We start from the raw sequence: 13,014 nt of genomic DNA on the forward strand, positions 1-13,014 counted from the left end.
AAGTCAATTACACCACGAGGATTGAGGAGCTTCCAGCTGCTGAAATACACATGAGTGTCAGCCATAGCCTTCCGTGGAACTGTGATAGCAACATCCTTGCTCACACCCATATCAGGAAAAGAAGAAAATATCACATTATTCTCTCTCTCTCTCTCTCTCACACACACACACACACTACGTATGAAATCCCCGTAGCCAGAATCGTCTCCCTTCCAACCAGACAACAAACGCCACCCTCACACTCTCAATTATTCTCACATTTTGATTTGTTTATATATTATTCCCTTTTCAAGACTCTCAATATCATATCTTCTACTTGAAGCAAAGGTGAGTTGAATTACTCTCTCTCTCTCTCTCTCTCCATCCATCTTCGTTTTCACACAAAATATTAGATTTTTGTTCAATGGGTATGCCGTGTTCGATTTGAAATCCAGGATATTAACATTTTTATGAACAAATTGTCAGAAATTGAAGCATTTCCTAAGAAAAAGAATGTTTTTTGTTTTGTTTTGATAAGCATAAGAAAAAAAAATGTTACTTGAGTTTTGCTTAATCATTTCCTTTTCTTGCTGGTGTGAGTTCCAGAGAATGCGAGCTTAGTGCCTAGAGCTTTGTAACTTTGATACTTTCAAAGTTTCAATATATTGTGGATTAGTCTGATCTTTCATCAGCGCTGATAATTGCACTTTTTTTGTTATCAAGTCTCTATTTTTGGCCAGAAATTAAGTGTTTTTTGCTCTGTCAGTTTCCTTCTTGGAAGATATGGTGAATCCAGGATTGTTTTCTGCGAATAAGTCTGTGAATTCGGTGAAAGTAAGCTTTCGGATACCGTATTTTACCCAATGGGGTCAGACCTTGTTGGTGTGTGGCTCTGTTCCAGTGCTTGGTTCATGGAATGTGAAGAAGGGTGTGCTGCTCAGGCCCATTCATCAAGGGGCTGAGCTCATCTGGGGTGGAAGCATCACTGTGCCAAAAGGGTTCCGATGCCAGTACAGCTATTATGTTGTAGATGATAACAAGAATGTGCTGAGATGGGAGATGGGGAAGAAGCATGAATTGGTACTCCCTGAAGGAATTCGGAGTGGCCACGAGATTGAGTTCCGTGATCTTTGGCAGGTGCTGCCCTTTCTCTCATTCCACTTTCTGGTGTCTCTCTTTTGAGTAATTCTTTCTAATATTGCTTTCTGTTTCTTCTGTGGAGATATGTCCTAGTTTTAGTGCCATTCCTGATAAATTTAGATTCATTTTGTTAATGATGTTACACTGTGTGTTCTTTACTAGGCAGCTGTAAGAATGAAAGTTATATTCTTAACAAAAATTATATTGAGCTCATGAAGATGTTTTTCTTGTTTTCCTCTTGGGTTTAGTAGTCTGATATTTCTCAGTTGCCGATATAGTAAAATAATTCACAGATTAGCTCTTGTTCCTGATCATTTTGCTCAGAGTCTTGCTAAAATATTTCACTTGGGGCAGTCTCTCGAAGTTGCCCACGTGGAAATTACTTCTAGAAGTTGAATATAATCTCATTCATTATATAATTCGATCAATTTTAGTCAGAATAAAAGTATTAGTTTTCAAAACTATATTCTGAAGATCTTTCCTTATTTTATTGTCAAGTCCAGACTGGCTCAGATGCACTCCCTTTCAGAAGTGCTTTCAAAGATGTAATTTTTCGGCAATGCTGGGATTTGAGTGACACAACCGTAGGAGTAAACCACATTAATATTGAACCGGAAGGTATATTTTTTCAAATTCAATTTTTAATCTCTTATTGGGACTTATGGCTTCTGTATATGTGCAGAGTGTTGGTTTACTATTTTGCTGATAACTCCATTTTGATTTCGGATGACTAGGAGAAGCTATCTTGGTCCAATTCAAAATATCCTGCCCAAATATTGAGAAAGACACATCAGTAAGACCTTTTTATCCCAAATGACTAGTGTTGTTTATCTGTATGCACTGTGAATTCAATAAAACATGGATATGTTTAGTATGATACATCTAGGATTTGTGATTAAAAGGTTTCCACTTATCTTGGATTAGTGACCTTTCTTGAGCTTTTGCAGATATATGTCATTGGTAGCAATACAAAGTTGGGGCAGTGGAAAGTTGAAAATGGACTAAAACTCAGCTATTTTGGTGAATCTGTCTGGAAAAGTGAATGCGTGATGCAAAGGAGTGATTTCCCCATAAAATATCCATTTTTGGACTTTTCATCATGAACTATATGATGAAATTGTGGTGTTATTAGTTTCATATGTTATTACCAGTACTCTCATCAAGCTTTATATTCTTCCTTAACAATAATTGCACATATAGATATGGCAAATATGACAGGTGTGGAAACTTTTCTATAGAGAGTGGTCCAAATCGAGAAGTCTCTACTAACTCCTCAAGGAGTGAGGCAAAATATATTTTTCTTTCAGATGGCATGATGCGGGTAAGTTGCTGAAATTACATTATCAGTGTATTGTGTTTTTTATTTTTGAGTATTACAGTTCTAAGTTGTTGGTTTTCTTTGCTAGGAAATACCTTGGCGTGGTGCTGGCGTAGCAATCCCAATGTTTTCTATTAGGTCGGAATCTGATCTGGGTGTTGGAGAGTTTCTTGACCTTAAGTTGCTAGTTGACTGGGCTGTAGCAACTGGTTTCCATTTAGTTCAACTTTTACCAATCAATGATACATCTGTGCATGGGATGTGGTGGGATTCTTATCCATACAGGTATGACAGCTTCAAAATCATTGTAGACATCAGATAAATATGTAGATACTTTGTAAATCTCTTAATACTTGTCAAGTTGTCACTATGCAAACATGTTTTTTACTATTACTATAAATTAAATAAATTGAAGATATTAGAAACTGATAAAACTTGGTCTTCAATAAAAGAAATAATGGAGACTACTTAATTAAGAGTTAACTCAATTTAATACAGTGAAATAAACAAGAAAACGCCAGAAAAAAAAAGAAAAAGAAAACTCCTGCTCTCAAATGGAAAGGGTAATCCCAAATACCCCCTATGCTCTCAATGACTGCCTTCCCCACTCTTTTTCTCCCTTTTCTATTTATCCCATCTTATGGTAGTAACACCGCATCATTCTCCTCTCCACCTATCACACCGGTTGTCCTCCTCTCTTCTACACTCAGTCCACTCTTCTCTTTCTGCCCATTCACCTCAGTTGAGGGCAACCCATGTTGTTTCTTCCTTCTACAGTTCTACCATAGACTTGGGGTACCAGTACATCAGAAACATAGGCCAAAAAAGAAACACTTAAGATGTAGGAAATTGAATTTTACAAAATTTGTTTGAAGTTGCTAAAAGTCTCATCTTTGATCTTCTTACGACTTTGAGGTGGCATATATTTGATTTCCCAAGTTTGAAATTTCCATTTTGATTTAGAACTATCTCAAACTTTTATTTAGATAAGATACAAACTGCATGCAGCAAATTGAACTAAGTCTCTGACATTAATTTTTTCACACATGATGAAAATAAAATATTTCTTGTGACTAATTATTGTTTCAAACAATTCATAGACTCTGTATCAAAAAAATAAATAAATTCATAGACTAATTGTTGACACTTGAAGTTGTGATCTTGTGTATGCTTGGTTTTCAGTTCACTCTCAGTCTTTGCCTTGCATCCATTGTACCTGAGAGTACAGGCACTTTCTAAGAACATACCCGAGGCGATCAAGGTTATGTTTAGAAATTTTATTTTCTATTGAATAGCATTGGTAGCAGATTCAAAATCCTGATATTTGAAATGCTCTGCTTCTCCTTTAAACAGAAAGAGATTGAAAAGGCAAAGCAGCAACTAGATGGGAAGGTAATGCTATCAAATCTTCATATATATCTTGATACCATAAAAAAGGGTTCTCTAATTTATAATATGCATGGTTGAAAGGCTGTTACAAAGTCTAACTACTTTTCCTTTTAGTCACTCCTAATTTTAATGTTGTTCCAAATAAATATCAGTTCTGAGCAAATACCATTATAACCTAATTATATTTGTATGATAGAAAGGAGGTGTGTTACTATGGTTGTAAGATTGGTGGTAAACTAATTCCAGTCTTCAATGTAGCACTCCACTCACTTTTCATTTTTTTTTTAAGTGCAATAACAGTATAACACCTTTAGATAATTAAGATTGCAAATAATTTGGTGTAGCAAAACCATTTTTTTTAAAAATTCAATTGCTGCAATTTAGTTGAATAGAATACCATTTAGATTTGATTCCAGGGTTGAAATAAGAAAAACCAAAAGAACACCCTTCCAACTTACAAACAATTATGAGATGTAGCAGCCTTTGTTTTTAACTGTATAAGCTTAGTACTTTGGAAATTGAGATAGCTGTATTCTGAGTAAACCTCCATTCTAGTCCTTGATATTGGAAGGTTAGTCACTGTAGTTCCTAACTTTACTAAATCCTCACTTTAGTCAGTGACTTTACAAAAGGTCATTCATTTTAGTCCTTTTCAACCTTATTTTTCACCGTTGTTTTGCACCTAATAGGACTAAAATGAATGACAATTTGTTAAGTAAAGGATTAGAGTGAGAATTTTGTAAAGTCAGGGATAAAAGTGACCGATGCTAATATTTAGGGATTAAAATGAGGGTTACTCATGTTTTATTTTAGTTATATTTTATACAAATATTTTGTTACTGTCATCATGATTTTTATACGCAAACATATTGGTAAATGACAATTTCCTTATGGTTAATTTTATTGGTGTTCCAACAGGATGTTGATTATGAGGCTACAATGGCTACTAAACTCTCAATTGCTAAGAAAGTTTTTGCTCAAGAGAAAGATTTGATACTTAATTCAAGTTCCTTTAAGGAGTTCTTTTCTGAGAATGAGGTCTTACTACTGCAGAGTGTTACTGTTTAATATGACGTCAAAAGATATTTTATCTGTCTTATCTTTGTTTCTTGTACATTTTTCCTTTCCTTTTATTTCTTACAAATACAACAAAAAGCCAGTCCTTTTTCCTTTTTCTCACTAGGTGGGGTTGGCTGCATGGATCAATAGCATCATGGTGTTATGAATCATATCTATAGAAAAACCATTAGTCCCTAACTCTTTTTTAATGGGTAGTTTTTTTGGTCTCCCTCTACTTCTAGTGATAGGGCAACCCTCCATCTGACTTGGCTTTATTTTTTATGGTAATAGGGTTGGTTGAAACCCTATGCTGCTTTCTGTTTCCTGCGGGACTTCTTTGAAACATCAGATCGCACTCAATGGGGTCATTTTGCTCATTACTCAGAAGATAAGGTATATACCCTAGGTTATTTTTTATTTATTTTAAAAACAAATCTGGTTATGTTGAGGTTTTCTATTTCCTATTGCTTACAGCTAGAGAAACTTGTATCCAAGGACAGCCTGCATTATGAGATAATTTGCTTCCACTACTATGTTCAATACCATTTACATTTACAAGTAAGTTAAATTGAACACTAATCTCTGTAATTTCTTCATGGCAGTCAAATCACCAAAACAAATTAATCTTATCGTTTGCTATCTTCTTGTTCTGACAGTTATCAGAAGCTGCAGAATATGCAAGAAAGAAGGGAGTGATACTAAAGGGAGATCTTCCTATTGGGGTTGACAGAAACAGTGTGGATACCTGGGTGTATCCAAATTTGTTCCGAATGAACACTTCTACTGGGGCACCTCCAGATTATTTTGATAAAAATGGCCAGAATTGGGGTTTCCCTACATATAATTGGGAAGAAATGTCAAAGGACAACTATGGTTGGTGGAGAGCTCGATTAACACAGGTTTTGGTTTTGAATTCTTGATCTTGTCCTTATATGGACAATAATCCATCCAAAGTTAAATATATAGGCTGAATTCTTTTTTTTTTTTTGTATTTTTTTTAAATCCACAACAGATGGCAAAATATTTTACAGCTTACAGGATTGATCACATATTGGGATTCTTCCGAATTTGGGAACTTCCGGATCATGCTGCGACAGGTCTTGTTGGAAAATTCCGACCATCTATTCCTCTTAGTCTGGTATACTCATGTTCTTTTAAATTTAAAGGGTACTGGATGCAGTGAATGCATCCTGAACTGCTCTAACTAGCAAAAGTTTTTTTTTTGGTGCTTTTAGTCAATTTATATTTCATGTCTTATCTGTTGTAGGAAGAACTTGAAAGAGAAGGAATATGGGACTTTAATCGCCTAAGTCGCCCATATATTAAGCGGGAATTATTGCAGGTTAGTAGTCTACCTTTTTAGGCTACTACAACAGAATTTTCGCAGTATGTGAAACAATTAACTCAAGGTTGCTATCTGGATTTCTATAATACATGTTGTAGTCTTGTACATGTGTTTGTCAAGGTAAGTTGCAATATATCATGTTCATTCTTGTTACAGGAAAAATTTGGTGATGCTTGGACTTTTGTTGCAACAACTTTTCTAAATGAAATTGACAAGAACTTCTATGAGGTGATTATCCTTGTCTGTCTAATATTTAGTGATTTCTGTATGGTTATATACTCATATAGCATACATTTAGTTTTAACCATAACGGAAGTGGGAGCAAGTTTTCTGAATATATATTAGATGCACTGTTTTAGTTGACTATTATTTTAATTTAATTAATAAATATTTGATAACCAACTCCTGTAGGTTTATATAACACACCTTTAGATTTGATCATAAATTTACATGAATGAACTCTGCTTGGTTCAGTCTTCATTAGGACAGATGGTTTTATTGAGATGGAACCTAATTCCAAACTAAAACCATGAAGAGAAATGTTAGGAACACACTCTTTGTTACATTCTTTTGAACATACTCTCTTTTATTGGTTGAATTACTTATTTGGTTCCTGTATCTGAATCAACTTTTCGTTTTAGTCCCTATGTCTAAAAACTCAATGTTTAGTCCCTAGAGCATTTTTTTTTCATGTTTAAGTCCTTATGTCTTGTTTTTGTGGCAGTTTTACACCATAAAAAAACTAACAGCAAGAATTAAAATATTAAAATTGCTTGTATAGGGACTAAAATGTATAGCTCTTTTAGATATAGGGATTAAAATGAAAAGTTGACGTAGGTATAAGGACCAAATGATTAATTAAACTCATTTAATATTCTTAGGAAAATGGCGACTGATAGAACTAGACCAGAAACAGAGGAAAAGATTGTATTATTATGGTGGTGCTTCCTAGACCCAAGATAGAATATAAAGTGAGTTTTGAGGTCTCACCACCCTCCACTTCCTACTCCCTCATTCTAACTTCCCTCTAATTGACTATTTATAGTTTCTTAACTAACTAACTGTTAGTTCTAATTATCTAACTGTTAGTTATAACTGACTAAGTTATCCTAGCTATGCTAACTAACTGACAACTAACATACACCTTTCCCCAATCTATCAATACCCCCTCTTCAAGATGGACCTTGTCCTCAAGGTCAAGTTGAGGAAAACAACCTGCATTTCATAAGCAAGGGTCTCCTTCATCCTTTTCTTCCATAAACATCAATATGAACTGTTTATTCTTACACACATGAGCAGGATTATACTTTTCTTCATAGGTGAAACATTCTCCTTTCCTCATTTTCTCATTTACTTCCGTGGGTGACAAATTATGGAAGGTTCTTCTACCTTGCCATCCATTGGATCCTGTTTTAGCAGCATTAGTAGGATCAACTACCTTACTATTTGCTGGTTGCCATTCCAACACAAATTTCTGACCCATATAACTAGGTTTCTGCAGATTATACCCCTGGCTATTACTCAAGGGTAACTTCCCTAAAAACTCTTTTCTTATCTTCCACTCTTCGAGCCTTAACCATAGCTTCCATCAAGTTCTTTGGTTCATGAAGCCTTACCTCAATGCTAATCTCTTCCTTTAACCCCTTGAGGAACACTTCTACCAGAAATGGCTCCTCCAACCCCTTCATCATTCCAACGCACTTCTCAAATTGGCCCATGAATCCTTGCACTGTCTCTTCTTGTTCCAATGCCAGCAACGCTTGAAAAGGATTTCCTAGGCTAGAAGCTTGAAACCTTTGGGTGACAACAATCTTGAATCCATCCCAAGAGTGGTTTGGATTCCAAGATTCCCACCATTGGAACCAACCCAGAGCTTCCCCGTTCATCGCAACCATTACAACCTTCAGCTTGTCCCCTTCCCTTACGGCGTGCAACCGGAAATATCTTTCGATCTTTGTCAACCAGCCCATAGGATCCTCACCATCGAATATGGGCATTTCCAAATTCCTCCACCGATTGCCGTCATGCGCTGCAGTGCCCTCATTTCCTCCGCTCATGTCAGCTATGTGAACGTTTGTAGTAGGAGATTTTTTCTCCCATGTTGCTGCCGACCTTTGTATCATCCCTTTGATCAAACTCAACCGTGATTCTCTTCTATTGCTTTCTCCATGGCTTCCATGCACGTCTCCTTTCTCGCGTTCGCCTTCGTCACCATTAACTATTTTGCGCTCCAAGATCGGATCTCTGATGCCAGTTGGTAGAACTGGACCAGAAACAGAGGAAAAGATTGTATTATTATTGTGGTGCTTCCAACACCCAAGACATAATACAAAGTGAGTTTTGAGGTCTCACCACCCTCCACTTCCTACTCCCCCATTCTAATTGACTATTTATAGTTTCTTAACTAACAATTAGTTCTAACTATCTAACAGTTAGTTATAACTAACTAACAATTAGTTATCCTAGCTATCCTAACTAACTGACAGCAAACATACACCTTTCCCCATCTATCAACGGCCTAATGCACGAGGATCCTATCAAGTGGGGTTTGGGAATGGTAGATGTATGAAACCTTAGCCTTACAAGCAGAGTGGCTATTTTCAGGATTTGAAACTGTGACCTCTAGGCCACAAGACAGCATTTAAATATTTTCAGAAAAGTTGTCAAAATTTTATTTGAAAAGAGAAAATAATAAGATGGGAGAAAAAAAAGATGTTGAAGGAGGTGAGGGTGGAAGTTAATGGCTGGGTGAATTTCAAAATAACTTCCATTTTTATGGAAAAGTAAGGTATCCATCCGCATTATGGGATTAAAATGCCAGCAAAACATCTTCTTGGGATTAAAAAATGCCCATTTTTTTTTTCATAGCATGTATGAAGCATATATTCCCATGTTCACTTTCCTTGGAATAAACACTACAAACCTAGAAAGAAATACACCCTAAGTGGATAAAACTGGAAATTAGGCATTTCTGTCAACTCTGTTGTAATCATTATATATATTCAGTCTGAGTGTTGAAGTGTCTTGCTCAATAATTATTTATTTTCAATAAATGGTTTTAGTTCAAGGAGGATTGCAACACAGAGAAAAAAATAGCTTCCAAACTGAAAATTTGTGCAGAAAGTTCTCTATTGTTGGAGAGTGTAGACAAATTGAGGCACAATCTCTTTGATCTTTCACAGGTAGCTTTATCAAATTTTCTTTCTTGTTCATAGTCCTCTTCTCTCACCCCCTCTCGTACTGTGTTGATATTTACTCTGAAAGTTAATACTAATTAATCTTGGATTTAATTATGATTTACTGACTGTTAAGAGTTTTACTCTATTAGGTAAACCATACGGTTCCATTTTTTTAAGATAATATTCCACAGAAAGTGAAAACCTTAGTTACTGCAATGATGTGGCACTTTCTTATTAATTATTGGCATAAAAAGTTTAACAATCATGGTGAATTAATTTTACACTCTTCAATCTTAAAAATGTCTTTCCTTTAAATATATTTTGAATCTTTTCGTCTTGTGATTTGTGTCCTCTTGGTATTGCAAGTCCAACATTATGTTATATGATATTATTGGCTTGCAGAATATAGTTCTAATCCGAGATTCAGAAGATCCAAGAAAATTTTATCCTCGTTTCAACCTTGAAGATACCTCAAGTTTCCAGGATTTGGATGATCATAGGTACCTTACTTATCTCAGTGTGTTCGTACTGTCCATTAAGGATGGTTCCTACAATTATGCCCCACTTTTAAGCATAGTTTTATGCTGAAAACTGTAATGCATCTGGTACAAAAATTCTTTCCACATTCTGAATTTTGCCTTTCTTGAGATATCTTCTCATTCTCACTAAATCTCTTGTTGCTTGTCATATATAATACAGCAAGAATGTTCTCAAAAGATTATACAATGACTACTATTTCTGTCGTCAAGAGAATCTTTGGAGGCAAAATGCATTGAAGACCCTGCCTGTACTTCTAAATTCATCAGACATGCTAGCCTGTGGGGAAGATTTGGGCCTCATTCCATCTTGTGTCCATCCTGTATGCCCATTATGTTTTCCTTAAGCTCTCCTAATCATGAAAATCTATCTCTATTTCACTTGCAGACACATACATACACACTCACATTCTGACTTATCCTAAAGATATTAAAATAATTATTTTTTATTTTTATTTTATTTTGGGTACACTGAAAGGATTTGACTATAAATTTGTTAATGTAGGTTATGCAAGAACTGGGATTAGTTGGGTTGCGCATTCAGCGCATGCCCAATGAACCTGATCTGGAATTTGGTATTCCTTCTAAGTACAGCTACATGACGGTAAGGTTTCAATGTGCTATTGCTTGTCCTTTTCCTTATTTTATTTAGGTGTTGTTGGTTTAACTAATGGAAACATATTGATTTTTTCTGTTTTTATTGATGCTTCACGGTTCCAGGTTCCATAGAGAAAAATAGAAAAAAAAAACTTCCATAGGTTGACAGGATGATGAGTCCTCTAAAAACAAATCTTTTTGTCTAAAGTGTTTCGAAACCTATCAGAATATATGAAGAATATCTAGACTGTATTTTGGAATAATTTAGAATATCTTAGATTATCTGTTAGGATTAGTTTCTATAAATAGTTGTAGTGCTTTATGTTTTGCACCATTTATGACAAATCAATATAAATTTCAGAATACTCTCTATTCTATCCTTTTTCCTCTCTCAATAGCTAAAATCCTAACTCAAACTTTTATCTGATTGTGTTATATCCTTGCCTCATTTAAATGTCTTTTGGTTTTATGATGCTATGAACAAAAAGTTTCTGGTTTTGGTGGTGCCTATAGTTGTGGTTCCGAGGGAATGTAATTAGATATTTAGGGTTTCCTTGTTATAATATGCTAAATCTAAGTTCATCTTTATTGAGAAATAATGCAAGTTTTTCTATTTGGAGGGCTTTTGTTTGATTGGGTGACTTAAGGCAATGTGCAGGTATGTGCCCCTTCATGTCATGACTGTTCCACCTTGCGTGCTTGGTGGGAAGAAGATGAAGAAAGAAGACTCAGGTTTTTCAAGAATGTGATGGAGTCCGATGAGTTGCCGCCCGATCAATGTGTTCCAGAAGTTGTACATTTTGTTCTAAGACAGCATTTTGAAGCCCCATCAATGTGGGCAATCTTCCCTCTTCAGGTATTCTCACAGACATGTTATTTTAACGGTGAAAAAAACTTCAGTTTATGGCTATCTGGACCAAATTCATTTTAGCTGTTTCTCTGCACATGAAACTCATGCTCCTAATGTGGTTGACCATAAATACAGGACTTGTTAGCATTGAAAGAAGAATATACAACACGCCCTGCAACAGAGGAGACAATCAACGACCCTACGAATCCGAAGCACTATTGGAGATACCGTGAGTCTTAAGCTTTGTCTCAGTTAACTACGCTAGATAATCTATTACTATTGATTATTGAACCACCTTTTGGAAAATTATGATCTAAGTGTGCTTTGGACTGTTGTCAGGTGTGCATGTGACTTTGGAATCACTGATCAAAGATAATGACCTCCAAACCGCCATCAAAGATCTCGTACGTTGGAGTGGAAGATCACTCCCTAAGGAAGACGACTCAGAAGTAGAAGTGAGCCCAGTGTCGGCGTTGTCATCAGCAGAAGCTCTTTCTGAGAAGCAGCAGTTTGCCGGTACCATGGAAAAGCCTGTTCTTGTCAAATAAAAATTGTAGCTGATGTTATTCATGCTAGCTCTTCAAATCATATTATATCCTATAATCTGCTACCTTGAAGATAACAACAATAAGGATCATCCTTGTTATATGTTCCATCTGTTTGCATTATGTTTCTTAATAAAGAATACAAATAAATCTTGATGCATGTTATTGTTTGTCTTGCCCATAAGTTGTAGCCATCATAATAATGGTAATTATGAAGAGGTACTCCGTAATTAATAATGCAAGTGTAAATAAAAAAAAAATTGTGCAAGATTTAAGTCAGGCTTTCTGCTTGATACTCACTGGCCCGTTACAAATGTCTTGGAATTGAGAAAAATGTTTACTTAGATTAAATTAACAACTGTTAGATTATCACGCAATGTAAAGATCTATATATGATTATTTAATTTAATTAAGTATAAACTATAAAGTGATTATATAATTGTTGTTGGCTAGTTTAGTGTATCTAACTAGTGTAGATGCCCATCCTCTATAGAATACGATTCTCATCGCTGATGCTAACAGCCTAGTGCGATCAAGCAACTGTTGGCGTTGGTTGCTTAAGGATTAATTATGTTGGATCATGTTAATTCTTATACATTCTCAGTTTAAAAGTTTTTAAATTCACAGCCATTTAGAAATCGCAGTATTGGCAACAAATTTATTTTACCTGACGATTAGTAATTGAATTACAATGCAAAATGCATATACTATATATTTTCCATTGGAACTTGGAAGTCAACACTATTTTTCCCCACTGATTTTGAATTGAAAAATTGAATCCAAGTTTACTTAAAAAACAATGCTAATTAAATTTCTTTTACTTAAAAAAAGAAAAGCTATTTAGATTTTTGGAAGAACAAATTTGAATACCAACAGGATCTTGGAGAAGTTGTTTTTCATACTTTTTTTTTTAATGTTTTTAAACTCGCTTTTCAGAATAGATAAGTTATTAAAAGATTAATAGTAATGTTTTTTATGTTTCTCGTATTTCTTTTGTTCGAAATCTATTGATATATATATGTCTAATTCCCTTATAATTATAATTTTTCATTCTTTATCTAAAAAAACATTACAATT

General features: G+C 35.0%; 1 protein-coding gene across 2 annotated transcripts; it reads left to right on the forward strand.

The window, feature by feature from the left end:
• Positions 1-12,107, forward strand: LOC114406585 (4-alpha-glucanotransferase DPE2-like). Of its 2 annotated transcripts, XM_028369336.1 has the most exons (23): positions 1-327; positions 746-1,116; positions 1,623-1,737; positions 1,854-1,912; positions 2,067-2,194; positions 2,314-2,440; positions 2,526-2,722; positions 3,620-3,698; positions 3,791-3,829; positions 4,745-4,864; positions 5,177-5,278; positions 5,360-5,443; positions 5,542-5,784; positions 5,898-6,023; positions 6,153-6,227; positions 6,387-6,458; positions 9,293-9,412; positions 9,812-9,909; positions 10,109-10,268; positions 10,451-10,549; positions 11,201-11,398; positions 11,528-11,621; positions 11,732-12,107. In XM_028369336.1, exons 2-23 carry the CDS (start codon positions 763-765, stop codon positions 11,938-11,940), a joined length of 2,898 nt encoding a protein of 965 aa, XP_028225137.1. In that variant the 5' UTR covers positions 1-327; positions 746-762; the 3' UTR covers positions 11,941-12,107. The 2 variants fall into 2 exon arrangements, with proteins under 2 accessions (XP_028225137.1, XP_028225138.1); XM_028369337.1 differs by lacking the exons at positions 1-327; positions 746-1,116 and having other exon boundaries at positions 1,624-1,737; positions 1,802-1,912.
• Positions 12,108-13,014: the final 907 nt, after the last annotated feature.

The sequence above is a fragment of the Glycine soja genome, chromosome 3 (assembly GCF_004193775.1).
Source record: "Glycine soja cultivar W05 chromosome 3, ASM419377v2, whole genome shotgun sequence".
NCBI classification, from domain to species: domain Eukaryota; kingdom Viridiplantae; phylum Streptophyta; class Magnoliopsida; order Fabales; family Fabaceae; genus Glycine; species Glycine soja.